Raw genomic sequence first — 16,919 nt, forward strand, 5'->3', positions numbered from 1 at the left:
GCAGGAATGTAGAAGACAGGTGGACAGGTGTGATGCCCGAGGTAGGAGGTTATTAGGAGACGATTACATGAGTTCAGGCAAGATGCAGCCCAGAAGTCAGGCAGTTCTGAGGGCAGGGGGTGAGTCTAAGAATGAAGAGGTAAGACAGACAGGACCTGGCCACCAGCTAGGTTTGGGCAGTGAGAAGTTGAACAGTTCAGGAGGACCGTAGCTGGTTGGGTTTCTACTGCTGGTCTCCAAGATGGGGAACTCGGGAAGGAGCAGTTGTAACAGTGGGAGAAGTTGGGCTGTTGATCATTGTTAGTATACTCTGTGGGATGAAGTGGGGATCCCTGGAGCCTATATTCACAGTGTTTAGAGGTGTAGAATCGGATCTCATCCTGCTATCTCCATCCTCCCTCCCCTCACAGGGCTCACCCCTCCAGCTACCCCTCCCCATCAGTTATGGAAGCCCCTGGCTGCTGTCTCACTGCTGGCCAAAGCCAAATCTCCTAAGTCCACCGCCCAGGAGGGAACCCTGAAGCCTGAAGGAGTTACAGAGGCCAAACATCCAGCTGCAGCCTGCCTCCAAGAAGGGGTCCATGGCCCTAGTCCAGTCCATGTGGGCTCTGGGGACCATGACTATTGTGTCCGGAGCAGGACCCCCCCAAAAAAGACGCCTGCCCTAGTCATTCCAGAGGTGGGCTCCCGATGGAATGTCAAACGCCATCAGGATATCACCATCAAACGTGTCTTGTCCCTGGGCCCAGCCACCCCGCTGCCCCCATGCACAGCTGCCTCCCAGAAGCCACTTGATCACAGGACTAGCAATGATCAGGCAGATCCCCCAGCCCCTTGCCTTGCCCCGTCCACCTTACTGTCCCCTGAGGCCTCACCCTGCCGGAATGACATGAACACTAGGACTCTCCCTGATCCCTCAGCCAAGCAGCAGTCAATGCGCTGTTATCGAAAAGCCTGCAGGTCAGCCAGCCCCCCAAGCCGGGGCTGGCAAGGCCGCCGTGGCCGCAGCAGCCGTTCTGTCAGCTCTGGGTCCAACCGGACCAGCGAAGCATCTTCTTCCTCATCCTCATCGTCGTCTTCCTCATCCCGGTCCCGGTCCCGGTCCCTCTCCCCCCCACACAAGAGGTGGCGAAGGTGAGCTCTGACGGCCTGTTAGGTTCTGTCCACTTTGGAAGTTCTCTTCTCTGGTTTACTCTGAAAGCTTTAGCACATTGAGTTTGATACTTTCAGGCAGTAAGGCTTCTATTTCTGTCTTTGGCTTTTGTCTTCTCCCCCTTTACTGGATTCGAAGGCGGCAAGCTCTGAGAAGATAGCTTCTATCCCCTGTTGGAGATTGGGATATCTCTGAGGTCTCCTCCTTCCTGGAGACCTGCCTTGGGGAGACAATTAGGGTTTGATCTTGACCACGTTGATTCCTTTGCATACTGTATCAGTCCTTATTTCTGCTATTTTCCCGGTAGTATGTGGGATGGTGGTCTAGTGGGTTGTTAATGGCAAACAGTCCTTCCTTTAATCATCTGTTGAGGAAACAGTCTGGGACAGTTCCTTTGAGTGTCACTGTGGCCTCAGCTATTTTCTGGCAGTACCTTTTTCTCAGTAATAGACCCAAATTTTTCCACTTAATCAATGAAGAAATCTTGGTTTTTGATGGTGAAGCTTATCTTCAGAAATGTCCCCTACTACAGGTCTAGCGCATCCCCTAAATGCCGTGTTCATAGTACTTCTATGAGACATATGAGGGGAGCAGGATCCCAGAGACCCAGGCCTGCCCCCCTTCCCACCCGCAGCTAATTGTAAGACCTAGGGCCCAGCCTTTTATCTCCGAGTCTCCATTTATTTTTATTCTTTCTGATTTGTTAAATATTTTTCTATTTTTAATTGCATAATTGAAAATAAATATTATCTGTGCCCAAATACTCTAGAACATCTAAAGTTCATGAGGTTCTCAGTTTGGTCATCTGTGAAGAGTTCTAGATCTCCTCTGCTCTGCTTTGCCTTTCTTTGGTCCTGAGCTTCCTGACAGGGAGGCAGGGCTGGGGCCAAGGTGAGGTAAGTGGAATATACCTGCACTGCTCCCAGCATTCCTGTGTGCCCCTTTGTTCTCCAGGTCCAGTTGCAGTTCCTCTGGACGTTCCCGAAGATGCTCTTCCTCTTCCTCCTCCTCATCTTCCTCCTCGTCTTCCTCATCCTCATCATCTAGTTCCCGAAGTCGGTCCCGCTCTCCATCTCCTCGCCGGAGAAGTGACAGGAGGAGGCGGTGAGCATGTTTTCAGGGAGTCGGTGCATCAGGGGTGCAGGTGCCTAAGAGTTCTGAGACTTGAGCTGCGTAATGTCTCGGGCACTGATGGCACCTTCTTCTCTTGTCAGGTACAGTTCTTATCGTTCACACGACCATTACCAAAGGCAGAGAGTTCTGCAGAAGGAGCGTGCAATAGTGAGTAGAGGAGCAGGTCCTGGGAGGAGAGGGCTTGTCCCTGAGCCATGACATGAGCTCAGAGAGCCGTCTGCAGCTATGGCCTTGGCTCATAGTGTGTCACTTTTCCTTGACCTAACATAGGAAGAGAGAAGAGTGGTCTTCATTGGGAAGATACCTGGTCGCATGACTAGGTCAGAGCTGAAGCAGAGGTTCTCCGTTTTCGGAGAGATCGAGGAGTGCACCATCCACTTCCGTGTCCAAGGGTGAGGTTGGGCCCTAAGGTCAGGATGTCCTGTCTCATTATCTGTCTTGATGCTTCTTTGTCTCTCCCCCTTGCTCTGGTGTGCTAGGCAATATAGGCACCTTCATTTTTACAGTTAGAGGGCTGGCAATTTGGGGAATGAGAAGAACCACCCCAGTCCATTACTGTACCCTGGCGAGCTGTCTCTTCTCTATGGCATGTGCCCAAATAGCCATGTCAGCCTCTGTCTCACCCTCCCCACCAGTGACAACTATGGCTTCGTCACTTATCGCTATGCCGAGGAGGCATTTGCAGCCATTGAGAGTGGCCACAAGCTGAGGCAAGCAGACGAACAGCCCTTTGATCTCTGCTTTGGGGGCCGCAGGCAGTTCTGCAAGAGAAGCTATTCTGATCTTGGTGAGTGGAGGGAGGCCCTGAGCCTTTGGTATCATCTCCTCCCTCAGAAGGTTCCCAGCCTTTTGAGAGGGGCGCTAGCTAGGCAGACTTGTCTTTCTCTGACGCGTGAAGAGCCTAAGGGGTGGGATGAGAGGAGAAATGGGTGCTCACTTGTCTTTTGACTTAATATCCAGGTGATTTTAGCTCCATCTATTATAGCCATGAGAGGTAGCTGGCCATTTGAGGATGCTGTGGTTGGGAGGTATACTCAGAGACCTTGATGTTTATCTCTCTCTACCTTTATAGACTCCAACCGGGAAGACTTTGACCCTGCTCCTGTAAAGAGCAAATTTGATTCTCTTGACTTTGACACATTGTTGAAACAGGCCCAGAAGAACCTCAGGAGGTAACCCTGGGCCCTTCCCCCCCACCCCCTTTTCTTTGGAGGTGCCCAACCTCCTCCATTCCCTCCCCCAGTCTAGGGGAGACAGCTGCTAGTGAGGAGATGACTGTTTTATAAAGAAATGGAAAAAAGTGAAATAAAAATGTGTTAAATCAGATTTTTTAAAAGTGGTATTTGTTTTTTATAATAGGCATTGAAACACATTAACTTGCATTCCTATGTAAGATGGATGGGGTTGAGGGGTTCCCCCAGTGTTTGGAAAATCAAAGTCACTATGCAGACTAATAAACATGAACTAGAGGGAACTGCCAAGTGCTGTTGTGCTTCGTTCTATGGTGGTAGTGCCAGACAAGTCACTTTCCCTCTCTGAACACAACAGGGACATGCTTACCTCCATTTAATTCCTAGGACCCCTCTTTGGTCAGGTGTAGAATCCTGACCACTTGAAACTGCTCCTCAAGAGTGTTGTCAGTGAAATCAGTCATCTAGGAGTGTACCTCTCAAACTTTAAAAAGGCAGTTGAATCATCTGGAGATCTTTTAAAAATGCAGATTCTGACTTCTGGGATGGGGCCTGAGATTCTGCATTTCCAACAAAGATGGTGCTACTGGTCCAGGAAGGAATTTTAATATCAAGGACCCAGAGGATGCTCACACTGTTGCAAATAATGGTTTTTGAAACCGAGGCTTGTGTGTATGTGGACCATAATAGCTTGAGCACTATGCTTGGCATTCAGCAGGTTCTCAGATGTTTAAAGAATGCATGCAGGTGGATAGACCTTTGGGGAACAGGGAGATGTAGGAATTATACCAAGGACAGGGGAATGCCTGAGAAAGGCAAAGGAGAGGTGTGTCCCTTGAGAAAGTGGATCCTTACCTCCCTGAGGGGCATGGTGGGAAAATAGTCAAGGGGTAGTGCATAGGACTGAAGGGATTGCTGTTTGCTAATATGAACTGACAAGATAGAACTTGGAATTAACTTGGCAGGCCTGTGCATTGATTGATAAATTTGAGTACTCATGACAAAAGGAGAGGCAGTTGAGGGGTTTTCTAGTTTTTTCACAGGGAGGGTTCATAGTGTGGGCTGTGCCCCAGGAGGTAGAAGGGTTATTTTCAGGATTATAGGTTTGAAGAGATTGCTGCTGTCACTCAGGTTTGGTGCACAACCCCTTTTTCCCTTCATGGAGCTGACCTAAGGCTGTGTTATGTAAGAGTAAAGGGTTGTCTCATGGGCAAGTCATGATTGAGGTAGGGGCAGTTTTGAAGGTCAACGTCTCACCACTACCACAGATAATATGAAGCGTCCTCTGTAATGGAGATGGGAGTGCAGAGTTTGGGGTGGTTATCTTGAGAAAGGGCCTCCCAGGGTGTTGGAGGCAGTGAAGATGAAGAGTGGGAGTCCACGGGCAGCGCGAATAGGGTAGGTTGGGAGATCATGTGACCAAGTTTAGAGGAATTCAAGATCAGCTCGGGCCCGCCAGCCCACTCATTACTCTGGCATCCAGATGCCAGGGGCGCGGGTAACCGCAGCACTGAGAAAAGGTGGCTCCATCAAAAAGGCAGGGCGCGGGAAATCCGAAGTTTTCCCGCCGCGGTTGAGGGCGTGGCCCCTGACGTCAGGGTTCCGCCTTCACAAAGCAGACTGGCGGGCTCCACCCTTACCAAGATGGCGACAGTCGCGGGACCGGAAAGCGTTAGTAGATTTCGGCTTTACCCTGTTTCCGAGGTGTGGGCGGGGCTGCTCTGCGGAGTGCGCCCGCCCCTTCCGCCGTGCCCCGCGCGGCGCGATGGCGTCACGCGGGTCCGCCCCTACCCCTCCTCTTCCGGGTTCCTGAGTCGCGTGCGTCGGCAACGGTAGTGACGCGTATTGCCGAGAGGATGGCGGACGCCGGTTTGCGCCGCGTGGTTCCCAGCGACCTGTATCCCCTCGTGCTCGGCTTTCTGCGCGATAACCAGCTCTCGGACGTGGCCAACAAGTTCGCCAAGGCAACAGGCGCTGTGAGTCCCGGGCATGATTCATGGGCTGGGGTGGGATGACCACAGGGCTCCAGGCCCTGACATTCTTAGGTTTGCAGGTAGGGAGGTCTGTGGGGTTCGCCAGCCCAGTGTCTGCCAGGCCTTTGTGCCTAGCACTCGGCGGTGGCCGGAAAGCCTGGAGTCTCGGCGTCTCTTCCACGATGTCTTACTACATGGCGCTGAGCTTTGTTGCTTTTTTTCTGGTGAGTGGGGCGGCGGTGGCCGCGTGGGAACCTCGTGGCCTAGGTCACGTGGCTGGCGGAGTGCGGCGAGGCGGCAGCGTCGTGCCCCACCGCAGGCATTGGAGGCTCCTGGTTCGTTCTTTGGGCTTTATGTTGGCTGATGCCGAGCGTGACTTGAACTTAACTCTCAATCGAATTTACCCGGGACTCAAAAGATAAGTAAAATTGCTTTAGAAATAATGAAGGCTGGAATTTTTGTTATTAAAGAAGAAAATGAACGAGTAGAGAAGCAGGCATAGCTGTTGGCTTGAATCTTTGATTTCTGGCATCAGACAAGTCTAGGTTTGGGAACATCCTCTGCCACTTTTGAAATGTATGATCTAGGCAGCTTGCTTAACGTCCCTGAATCTGTTTCTACTTCTATGGGGATGTCATCATCCACTTTATAGGATTTTTGTGAGTAACATGATATGTACCTATACAAAGTATATGCCTGGTGCTCAGGAAGCATCAGTGAGTGAAAGCTGTTATCTTAGTTATCATACCTTAGGATGTTCTAAAAAGAAGTAAAAGGAAGATGACCAGGAATGTGAAAGGTTTGGAATCTACATCTCAAGGAAAGCAGACATGACTGCATGAGAAAACACTTTGAGGGTAGAGTGGAGTGGTATGGTAGTCCTTAGCGGTCTTAGTCTTTGACCAAGAAGGTAGGCTTGTTCTTTGTGGTAGAATCAGGCTATGCAAGTTGAGAGTCAGATCGGCCTCAGAAAGGGCTGCCTTAAGCTGGGGCAGCCTGCCATGTGATCTGATACAGCTGCTTTCATATTGGAACTGTTTTGACTGTTAGGGAGGCTGCAGAGAGTGGGCTGGATGGAATTGGGCCTTTCAGAATCAGAAATCTTTTTTATGTGACAAAAACTAATCTCTGTGGAAGGTTTACTAAGGGCAAGATGCTATTTCCAGATGCTAAGCCCCTTATATGCATTATTTCTTATCTTTTCAACAAGTTAATAAGATATGTAGTGTCATCTATCTTATAGGGAAGGAAACAGTCTCAGAAAGATTAAATGATTTTTCTTTTAATTTTTATTTATTTATTTATTTTTGGCTGCATTGGGTCTTTGTTGCGGTGTGCGGGCTTCTCATTGCGGTCGCTTCTCTTGTGGAGCACGGGCTCTAGGTGCATGGGCTTCAGTAGTTGTGGTAGCACGCAGGCTTAGTAGTTGTGGCTCAAGGGCTCTAGAGCACAGGTTCAGTAGTTGTGGCACACGAGTTTAGTTGCTTCGCGGCATGTGGGATCTTCCTGGACCAGGGCTCGAACCCATGTCCCATGCATTGGCAGGTGGATTCTTAACCACTGCGCCACCAGGGAAGTCCCAGATTAAGTGATTTGCTCGGGGTCACACATTAATAATTTGCAGAGGTGAGTTTCACATCTACTCATCTAACTTTGAGCCAGTATTTTTGTATATACTGTAACGCCTTGCCATTTTTTTGGACACCAACTTATAATCTATAATCAGTGTAATAGCTGAATGCAATTATGTACTGAATATGTAACATAAATTTTTACTAATCTTCTCTTGGTGGATGGTTTCCAGTGATTTGGAATTATAAACCACGTTGCCGCAAACATCCTCCTGTGTAGATGTTTGTTTCGTGGGTAAGGATAAATTCTTAGTTAGTACACTGCTAGAGTAAAGGGAATGTACCTTTTTAAAAGGCTTTGATAAATAGGATTGACAGGTGGGGGAATAGATAGATGGTGCCAGAGACTACAGGGATAGCCCAAGTTTTTGATACCAAAAACTGGGAAATACATAAATAGAATATTTTTCTCCTAATTTTTGCAAGTAGGAGAAGTCTTATAGAGATGTAACATTTATATCAAATTAAAACTTTCTTACCCTGCTCTCTCTCTTTTCTCTTACAGACCCAGCAGGATGCCAACGCCTCTTCCCTCTTGGACATCTATAGTTTCTGGCTCAAGTAAGTCTTCTCTGTGCTAGTGTGGCTGTTTTCTCCCCCCAAGTAGCCTGGGCTGTGTTCTTTGGTTTGGGAAGGTCCTGACTCCCCAGGAGTTAGCCTAATCTACCTCAACAGGTCCACCAAGGCCCCAAAGCGGAAGTTACAGGCAAATGGACCAGTGACTAAGAAGGCTAAGAAGAAGACTTCATCCAGTGACAGCAGTGAGGACAGCAGTGAGGAGGAAAAAGCCCAAGGGCCTCCCGCTAAGAAAGCTGGTAAGACCCAGCAGGGAGTTGTGGTTCCAGGAAAAGGATTTGGAGCCTGTCTGCTAAATGTCTGGTTCTTACTGGGACCTGTACTTTTGTTCAGCTGTACCTGCCAAGCGGGCCAGTCTGCTTCAGCATCCTGGAAAGGCTGCAGTCAAGGCATCAGAGAGCAGCAGCAGCAGTGAAGAATCCAGTGATGATGAGGAGGAGGACAAAAAGAAAAAGCCTGTCCAGGTTTGCAACTTTGAGAAGGAAAGGGATTGGAAAGAAGAAACTAAAATCTTGGCTTTTAGCTTGATGGTGTTAGGTATACAACAGGTGATTACATGGTTTTTCAGGGAGGTTGTAGAAGTATGAGGTTTGGGAAGGATTATGTGAGGTTGAAGTTGAGCCCTGAATCTAGAGGAAAATCAACCCGTTCTGCTTCCCTGGCAGTATTGGGTTTCTCTGGGATACTGTCAGGGACTCCAAGAGTAAGAGAATATGTTTTATGGACAGGTACAGGGAACTCTAGACAGGGAATGGCAGCGACAAGGCCTAAAAAAGGGCACCTAGGAAGCTTTCTACCTTAGGATGTGCTTTGGGTGCCCTGAAACTCTTGCTGATTCTCCTGGTTGTGTGTTTTGTCACAGAAGGGAGTTAAGCCCCAAGCCAAGATAGTCAAAGCTCCTCCTAAGAAGGCCAAGAGCTCTGATTCTGATTCTGACTCAAGCTCAGAGGATGAGGTGCCAAAGAACCAGAAGCCAAAGACAACACCCATGGCAGCTAAAGCTCAGGCTAAAGCCCTAGCCAAACCAGGTATTGTTTATGTTCCTAGGAGGCTGGACTGGGGACCAGGTTGCCCTGGGGGCTGATGTGAAAATTCCTTAATTCAGCACAGGAGTGAAATGGCACTGGTTGTTGAACTAGAGGTATTGACTGGTGTCTTTTTTTAAAAAAAAAAAAGAAACATTTTCCTAGTAAGTAAAAAGTTTTATAGTTAGGGACTAGTAACTACAGAAATAGTCTGCAGTGTGGGAAAACATGTTTTAAAGACTTCAGAGGGCATATTCAAATAATTTTGCATCATATCATTTTTTGGAAGACAGGTTTATTCCTGAAATTGGGCAAGAAATTCATCCTTTGATGTAGTAAACCACAGCATTCTCCTTCATGCTTCCTCCAGAGGCAAGAGAATTGACAGAGTCCTAAGTTCCGTGCTAATAGGAAGGAGGTGTTTATGGCCTTTTAATGTCTTGATATTCCTTTTTTATTGTTGTTCATTAGTTCATGTCTTTTATTAACCAGTATACGATTATTTGTCTTTTGGTTTCTTGAAACAATAGATCAGACAACATTTGCCACAATAGTGTCTGTCAAAGTGGCTGGCCGTGGAAACTCCAGCACCGCATTCATCTGAAGGGCACTCCTGACGCAGGCAACTGATTTTGCCATTTTAATCCACCTTACAGTATTTCAGGACAGCCAGCTTAGCCTTCTTTCTCTTATGCCTTGTTCTTCTTGGGAGCAGTGTAAGACTTCTTCCTTTTCTTAGTACCACCACGAAGTCTCCACACAGATGAAGAAAGGACTCTTTTTTTTTTTTTTTTTAATTTATTTAGTTTATTTTTCGTTGAGTTGGGTCTCCGTTGCTGTGTACGGGCTTTCTCTAGTTGCAGCGAGTGGGGGCTACTCTTCGTTGTGTTGTGCCGGTTTCTCATTGCAGTGGCTTCTCTTGTTGCGGAGCACAGGCTCTAGGTGAGCGGACACATAGTTGTGGCACACGGGCTTAGTTGCTCTGCAGCATGTGGGATCTTCCTGGACCAGAGCTCGAACCCGTGTCCCCTGCATTGGCAGGCGGATTCTTAATCAATGCACCACCAGGGAAGCCCGTGGACTCCTTTTGAATGTTGTAGTCAGACAAAGTATGGCCATCCTCCAGTTGCTTGCCAGCAAAGATCAGTCTTTGCTGGTCAGGAGGGATTCCTTCTTTATCTTGGATCTTGGCCTTTACATTTTCTATTGTATCTGAAGGTTCAACCTTGAGAGTGATGGTCTTCCCTGTCAGGGTCTTCATGAAAATCTGCATCTTGGCGGCGGCGCCACTGCCCGTGGTGAATCCGAAAGCTGTCCTCGTACTCGCTTGCATTATTTCTTTTTTCTTAGGTACACCAGCTCGTCCAGCACCTAAAGTAGTCAATGGCAAAGCAGCTGGTAGTAACAGCAGCAGCAGCAGTAGCAGCAGCAGCAGTGATGATGACTCAGAGGAGCGGAAGGCAGCAGCCGTATCTAAGAAGGTAAAATGGGCCTTAGTTTCTAGCAGGAAGGAAGGGACTGGGGATGGGGAGGTAATTTGGGGGTCTCCATTGCATGGCAGGATTGGTTGGGTCAGTATTTCCCTGTGGTAATTGATTTTCTCTGTGTGATGCAGACTGTACCTAAAAAGCAAGCTGTGGCCAAGGCCCCAGTGAAAGCAGCTGCCGCTCCTGCCCAAAAGAGTTCCAGCAGTGAGGACTCCTCCAGTGAGGAGGAGGAGGAGGAAGAGCAGAAGAAAAAACCCATGAAGAAAAAACCAGGTGACTGGACACGGGGAGTCAAGCTGGACGTCTGTGACCAGGGCCCAATGGCAGGAGGACCTCTGCAGTCACCACGTGGACCTTGGCATGTGTCAGCCAGCTTCTCCCAGAGAAGGAGAAAGCCACGTTGCCTTTTATAATCTAGATTCAGAAATGGCATGCCATCATCTCTGCCGTAGTCTATTTGTTAGAAATGAGTCACTAATCCTAGCCCACCCTCAAGGGATAGGGAATTAAGCTCCATTTCTAGAAGGAAGCAGTATCAAAGAATTTGTGTACATATTTTAAAACCACCACACTGTCCCTTTTAAACAGGTCCCTATAGTTCAGTTCCCCCGCCTTCTGTTCCCCCACCCAAGAAGTCCCTGGGAATTCAGGCTCCCAAGAAAGCTGCAGAGAAGCAGCAGCCTGTGGAGAGCAGTGAGGACAGCAGCGACGAGTCTGGTGAGTCATCACCTGTGGTGACTGGGTCTGGAGAGTGTATGAGGAGTAGGGAGGGAAATGGTTCTGTCCCTTCTGCTTTTTTTTTTTGGCTGTGCCGCGTGGCTTTTGGGATCTCAGTTCCCTCACCAGGGATTGAACCCCGGCCACAGCACTGAAAGCCTGTAATCCTGACCACTAGGCCACCAGGGAACTCCTTGCATCCTTCTTTTCGTTGCCCCTGGTTGGATTGGGACTCTGGACCCAGCCTAATGCCATAGGTTCTCTCCAGATTCAAGTTCTGAGGAAGAAAAGAGACCCCCAGCTAAGGCAGTCATCTCCAAAGCAACTACTAAACCAGCTCCAGCAAAGAAGGCAGCAGAGAGCTCTTCAGACAGCTCAGGTAAGGCATAGGAGGCCCTCAGGGCAGTGGGAGCTCCAAGGGCTCCCCTCAGTCTGATTTGGGGAGATATTCACTCCATTCTCTCTGTCTAGACTCTGACAGTTCCGAGGATGAAGCTCCTGCTAAGCCAGCCAGTACCACCAAGAATTCCTCAGGTAAGCCAGCTGCCACTCCCAAGCAGCCTGCAGCCGCTGGCCAGAAGCCTCTGACCAGAAAGGCTGATAGCACCTCCAGCGAGGAGGAGAGCAGTTCCAGTGAGGACGAGAAGACGAAGGCTGTAGCCAGCCCTAAGGCCAAGGTGACGGCCACCGCAGCTCCGTCTCTGCCTGCCAGGCAGGCCTCTCAGGGTGGTGGGGACAGCAGCTCTGAGTCAGACAGCTCCAGCAGCGAGGAGGACAAGGAAGAGAAGACGCCTAAACCCCCAGCCAAAAAGAAGCCACAGAAGGCAGGGGGAACTGTAGCCCCTTCCAAACCAGCCTCTGTGAAGAAAGCAAAGGCCGAGAGCAGCAGCACTTCTTCCTCTGAGGACTCCAGTGAGCAGGAGGAAGAGGAGAAGCCCAAGGCCAAGGGCACCCCAAGACCACAAACCGCCAAGGCCAATGGCACCTCTGCACTGACTGTCCAGAATGGAAAAGCAGACAAGGACGGCAACGAGGAGGAGGGGGGCAAGAAAAAGGCAGCAGTGGCAGTTGCTATGCCAGGTCTGTATCCAAAGAACCTGCCTCCTGGGTTTGTCCCCCAGATCAGGATGGGCTCTACTCTTGGGGGTGGGATAGGGAGCCGAGGCCCATGACTGGCTTCCAGTTAGTTGGAGGCCCTCAGTGTGGGACCCTGGGAGGAGGGACAGGAAACTGGTCTCCTGAGTCTGGCCTTTTGTTTTGTAGGTTCAGGAAAGAAGCGGAAGCAGAATGAGGCTGCTAAGGAGGCAGAGACTCCTCCAGCCAAGAAGAAAAAGCCCCAGACCCCCAACACGTTTCCTAAAAGGAAGAAAGTAAGTTGCCTTATTTTCCTCTCAGGAGCTAGCGTTTAGAGTAGAAAGAAAAATTGCAAAGCACCTTGACAGCTCTTGGCCTGGCCTGGCATACGTGCTGTGGGTGTAGCTCAGGAGGGCCTTCCTGTTACATGACCACTCCATCCTGAATTTCCTACTTCATTCTTCTCCAGGGAGAACGAAGGGGATCCTCCCCATTCCGAAGAATCAGGGAAGAGGAGATTGAGGTGGATGCTCGAGTGGCAGACAATTCCTTTGACGCCAAGGTGAGGAGAGAGAGGGTCTTCACCATTCTTGAGGGGGTGGGGTGAGAGAGGGTAGCTTTTGGTTCTGGTTGGTAGGAGGTTCTCTGGGTTCGGGTTGCCTGGAGCAGGGAGAAGAAACTGACAGGGCCCTGGCGTTGTCCTTCTGTGTGCTAACCACCTGTCTCTACTTACCAGCGGGGTGCAACCGGAGACTGGGGGGAGCGAGCCAATCAAGTTCTGAAGTTCACCAAAGGCAAATCCTTCCGGCACGAGAAAACCAAGAAGAAGCGGGGCAGTTACCGGGGAGGCTCCATCTCTGTCCAAGTCAATTCTGTTAAGTTTGACAGCGAGTGACTGTGGACCATCTGTAACACAGCAGGGGTGATGATCTGAGACCACTCACTTTCCCCAGTGGACCTGGGAACCCTCAGCTCTATTGGGGGAGGGTCTCAGTGAGGAGAGCAGTTTAGATTAGGTCTGAAGGCTTTGCGTCGTAACATCCTCTAAGGTCCTTTTCTGTGTTTGTGGTTTTGTACAGATTTGTTTTTGAGTGTTGGGTAGCAAGGACAAGGTTAAGGGGAGTGTTCTTTTTTAAGAAAAATTGTTTTAGTTGTCATTCTCCCTGTTTTGTGGAAGTTCTCATACTGAGAAATTTGTATATTTTACATTAGATCATTTCTTATCGATTTTTGTTGTGGTTTTCAGAGGTGGGTTCACAGATTAAAATCTTAGCTATTTTCCAAGATGTGGTAAAGGTCACATTATGAATTTTTATAATTGGAGATTTCTGTCTATGGGAGTGCTTGTGTCCACATTTCATCCTTCCTACCCCTCAGGGCCCTGGTGAGGGGTGGCTAAGAATGGTTAATGTATGTATCTGTTAAGCATGAACTATGTACCTCATTCGTGGGGTCTAGGACTGAAGTTTTCAGCCAGCATGGACTTACCTACTTTGGGGGATAAAATTTACTGTTGTATTTCAGGCAAAATTCTGGTGTGGTGTGAATGCCGTGGGGTCAGTCTGAATATTTCGTTTGCTATAATTTTATTATTACATAATGTTTGCAATATGTGTTTTTTAATTTGAAAGCATAAACTTTTTTATTGTTCAAAGACAGTTTTTGATTGGCTTGACCTTTAAGAGTGTCGAATACTAAATTGAGGGCTACATCTTATTTTTTTTACATTTTAGAGAACAAAATAGCGTTAATTTAATCTGAAAAGCACATATCACTTGGTATTTCTGTCTTGGTAGCAGTGGTGACACAAAATTAGTTTCTTGGTTTCATTAACTCCTACATGGTTGGGAATCACTGATCAAGAAAGTGAAAGAAGAAAACGTATAATTAAAAACCTTAATCTTCAGTAGGAATTAGGTTATATTATTCAAGTGAATTTATAGGTAACCTGTAAATGGAGGATGAGAAGAATCGTTACACAGCATTTTATCTGGTAATACTTGAGTTAGATTGGTGTTGGGAGAACATCCTAACAGGATTATTGTGTCTTGTAGTTGGTGCACGGGAGCAACTGATGTGCCCCCTTCAGAACCTTGACTCTCAGTAACAGTGGAGGTAACAGTAAAAAAGATAAAAGATAAAAGAGCAGAGATACGACTCTTAGGCCAAGCAGGCTGATCATAAAGCTATAGGAGATGACTGTTGGCAGTGCTCAGCCAGAGTAAGATAGGGAGGAAAGTCGACGAGCTCTCCAAGTTCTCTGGGGCTGGTCTGTCCCTGTGTTGGGAAAGTGTGCCCTAGCTTTATGGATGAGGTGTAACTTAAGGTTAGCTTCCCCTTGTTTGGGTTCCACAGATAACCTGGTTTTCTGTGTCACTGCCTCTAGGAAGAAAATGTGCTCTTCACGCTGACATACGTATTCAGTCTGCATGGTAAAAGTTCTACATCTTACTAAAAAGTAATAAGCTGGCTGGTTTATAATGTATCTTGGGAGTTTTATTAATGTGACTCCAAAGCTCTCCCACCTCCACTCAGAACAGAATAACTTGGGTGCCAGTTGGAGGGCTGGGGCCCAGACCTGTGAGTTCACTGTGGAGCCTTCTTGACTATTCCTTATCTCATGATACCTTGTCTCATGGTGCCGTGTCCAGGCAATAGACCAGCCTGTGCATAGTCTAACTTGGGGATTGGCAAAATGGCCCATGGGCCAGATCCAGTCCATGGCTTGTTTTTGTGTTGCTCAGGAGCTAAGAATGCTTTTACATTTTTTAAAGGGTTTTAAAAAAAAAAACGTGACAGACTTTATGTGACCACAAAGGATATAATGTTTACTATCTGGTGTTTTACAGTTTGCAAAACCCTGGCCTAAATCAGTGATTTCACAACACTGGCTGAAAATTAGAATTATCTGGGGATCTTTTGAAAACACTGATACCCAGGGACCCATCTGCTGATCGGTTGAGTCAGATCCTGGTGCTCTCTGGTGGATTCTGGGAGTTAAGATTTTTTAAAGCTCCTAGGTGATTCTAAAGAGCAACCAGAGCTGAAAACCACTAATCTAAGAGCATTTGAAAAGAAATGAGTTGGTAATTTTTCTTTCCTCCCCTTATGCTTTCATTTTCAAATGTACTTGTTAAATCTAATAGTATAAAGTAAAAATTAAATTTCCGTTTTATCCCCATTTTCTGGGACTTGATTCTTTTGTCTCTTTCCAGAGAGTTTCTCTGTGTGTACTACTACATGCATCCTCTCCCCTTTCTCCTCACACATATGGAGTAGCTTGCTATATGCAGTGTTTCATAAGTTTGGAGCTCATTTTTAATGACCCCATTGCATGGAAGTAGCATAAAATATTTTAAGTAGTACCTTATTGGTAGCTGTTCAGGTTGTTTTAGTGTTTTGTTATTATAAATAGTGCCGTAGTGGATATTTTATATGTGAGACTGAGTATTTGTGTGGGTATTTTTATAGGAAATAGTCTAAGAGTGATTGTTGGGTCAGAGGATGTGTACATTTAACGTTTGTTCATCATTGCTCTCCAAAACCATTGTACCAACTTGTAGTTCCAACAACACTTTATGAAAGTACCTCTTTGCTTGCCCTCTTGCCAACACTTAAAAAAATTGATCTTTGCCACTTGGATAAATGAAAATGCTCAGTTTTCTAAAAATTGTGGTAAAAAACACATTAAAGTTGCCATCTTAACCACTTTTAAGTGTATAGTTCATTAGTGTTAGTACTGACATTGTTGTGCAACAGACTGCTATGATTTTGACTACTTTAGATATTTCATATGAGTGGAATCAGACTGCATTTGTCCTTTTGTGACTGGCTTATTTCACTTAGCATAATGTCCTCAAGGTTTACTCATGTTGTAACATGTGGCAGGATCTCCTTTTTCAAGGCTGCATGATATTCCATTGTATGTATATACCACATTTAATTTATCCATTTCATTGTTTAGTTTCAGGGACCTGAATTCCTACCTATGCTGATGGGTTCTGGCAGTGTTGCTGAAATCCACACGTTAAGTGAATCACATACATGATGGCTCATGCCCATCTGCAGTGTACCTCATATGGACACAAAGCGGGAGACTTTCCAATATCCTTTTGTGGCTTTATGTTTCACAGGTTATATCCTCACTACCACCCAACCCTGTTAGGTGGATATTAACTAGATCATGGTGTCTCAACCTTAGTATCTGGGGGCTCTGAAATACTAAGAGTGTTTGAATGCCTACTATGTACCAGCCATAGAACTCCCTGAGAGCTCAGTGTCTAATAGGGGAAGTCAGAGATGGGAACAGTTCTGTACACCATGCTGAGTCCTGTCACCAAGGGCCAGAGTAGCATCCCCAAGGGGACAGCAACAAAAGACTGACCTTGGCCCAGTATTCTGAGGAGAGTAGCAGCTGCCAGGGAAGAAGGCACATACCATGAAAGGAAGAGGAGATGTTCCCAGTGGGAGAAGAGAGCCTTTAGGATGGATCAGGTGGAGGATGTGTGGTAAGTAAGGGCAGGATAATACTGTCTGAGGATTCAGTTGCAATGGCCTTTTGTACCCAAGTGAGGAGTTAATACTTTATTTTGTTCTCCTGAGTGTGTTAGGGGATTGCTAGTCCAATGCAGTGCTCCTGGCACTAAATACAGCTGCAGGGAAAGCAAAGCCCCTACTGACAACTGAGTTCTCAACCCCTGCCTCATGCAAAGCTGGCTTAAGCTGTCTGCAATTACTGAAGAGGCCAGTAGGTGGGGCCCTTGCACAATGCAAGGAGCTGGACTCTATAGTTGAAGCTTGGCATTGTGTTATCCAACTTAACATTCAACAAATTCGGAGCCCCTGCTATGAGCCTCTGGATACAGAGATGAATAAGACATAGGCCCTCATTTGAGGACCCTTGGTTCTGGAGAGTGGAGAGGAGAGTCTGTCATCTATGAGAGGTCATCTGTTACCTGA

General features: G+C 47.4%; 2 protein-coding genes and 1 pseudogene across 6 annotated transcripts in view; 2 read left to right on the forward strand and 1 right to left on the reverse strand.

Moving 5' to 3' along the window:
* Nucleotides 1-3,760, forward strand: part of PPRC1 (PPARG related coactivator 1) — a 14,595-nt gene extending 10,835 nt beyond the window's left edge. The window contains exons 9-14 of one of the 3 annotated variants that reach the window (XM_007470387.1): nucleotides 411-1,134; nucleotides 2,108-2,257; nucleotides 2,368-2,434; nucleotides 2,558-2,679; nucleotides 2,923-3,074; nucleotides 3,360-3,760. In XM_007470387.1, coding sequence (XP_007470449.1) covers nucleotides 411-1,134; nucleotides 2,108-2,257; nucleotides 2,368-2,434; nucleotides 2,558-2,679; nucleotides 2,923-3,074; nucleotides 3,360-3,463 — 1,319 coding nt within the window. In that variant the 3' untranslated portion in view covers nucleotides 3,464-3,760. The remainder of the gene's footprint in view (nucleotides 1-410; nucleotides 1,135-2,107; nucleotides 2,258-2,367; nucleotides 2,435-2,557; nucleotides 2,680-2,922; nucleotides 3,075-3,359) is intronic. The other 2 variants (XM_007470388.1, XM_007470389.1) reach the window with 2 other exon arrangements.
* Nucleotides 3,761-5,333: 1,573 nt separating this feature from the next.
* On the forward strand, nucleotides 5,334-12,855 carry NOLC1 (nucleolar and coiled-body phosphoprotein 1). Of its 3 annotated transcripts, none has more exons than XM_007470391.1 (13): nucleotides 5,334-5,453; nucleotides 7,587-7,642; nucleotides 7,739-7,896; nucleotides 7,991-8,121; nucleotides 8,520-8,685; nucleotides 10,042-10,163; nucleotides 10,298-10,442; nucleotides 10,758-10,886; nucleotides 11,155-11,265; nucleotides 11,358-11,966; nucleotides 12,150-12,256; nucleotides 12,430-12,522; nucleotides 12,697-12,855. In XM_007470391.1, exons 1-13 carry the CDS (start codon nucleotides 5,334-5,336, stop codon nucleotides 12,853-12,855), a joined length of 2,106 nt encoding a protein of 701 aa, XP_007470453.1. The 3 variants fall into 3 exon arrangements, with proteins under 3 accessions (XP_007470453.1, XP_007470452.1, XP_007470454.1); XM_007470390.1 differs by having other exon boundaries at nucleotides 7,757-7,896; nucleotides 10,042-10,214; XM_007470392.1 differs by having other exon boundaries at nucleotides 7,757-7,896.
* On the reverse strand, nucleotides 9,182-9,955 carry LOC103074673 (ubiquitin-40S ribosomal protein S27a-like; annotated as a pseudogene).
* Nucleotides 12,856-16,919: the final 4,064 nt, after the last annotated feature.

Source organism: Lipotes vexillifer, unplaced genomic scaffold (assembly GCF_000442215.2).
Source record: "Lipotes vexillifer unplaced genomic scaffold, Lipotes_vexillifer_v1.1 scaffold916, whole genome shotgun sequence".
Lineage (NCBI taxonomy): Eukaryota > Metazoa > Chordata > Mammalia > Artiodactyla > Lipotidae > Lipotes > Lipotes vexillifer.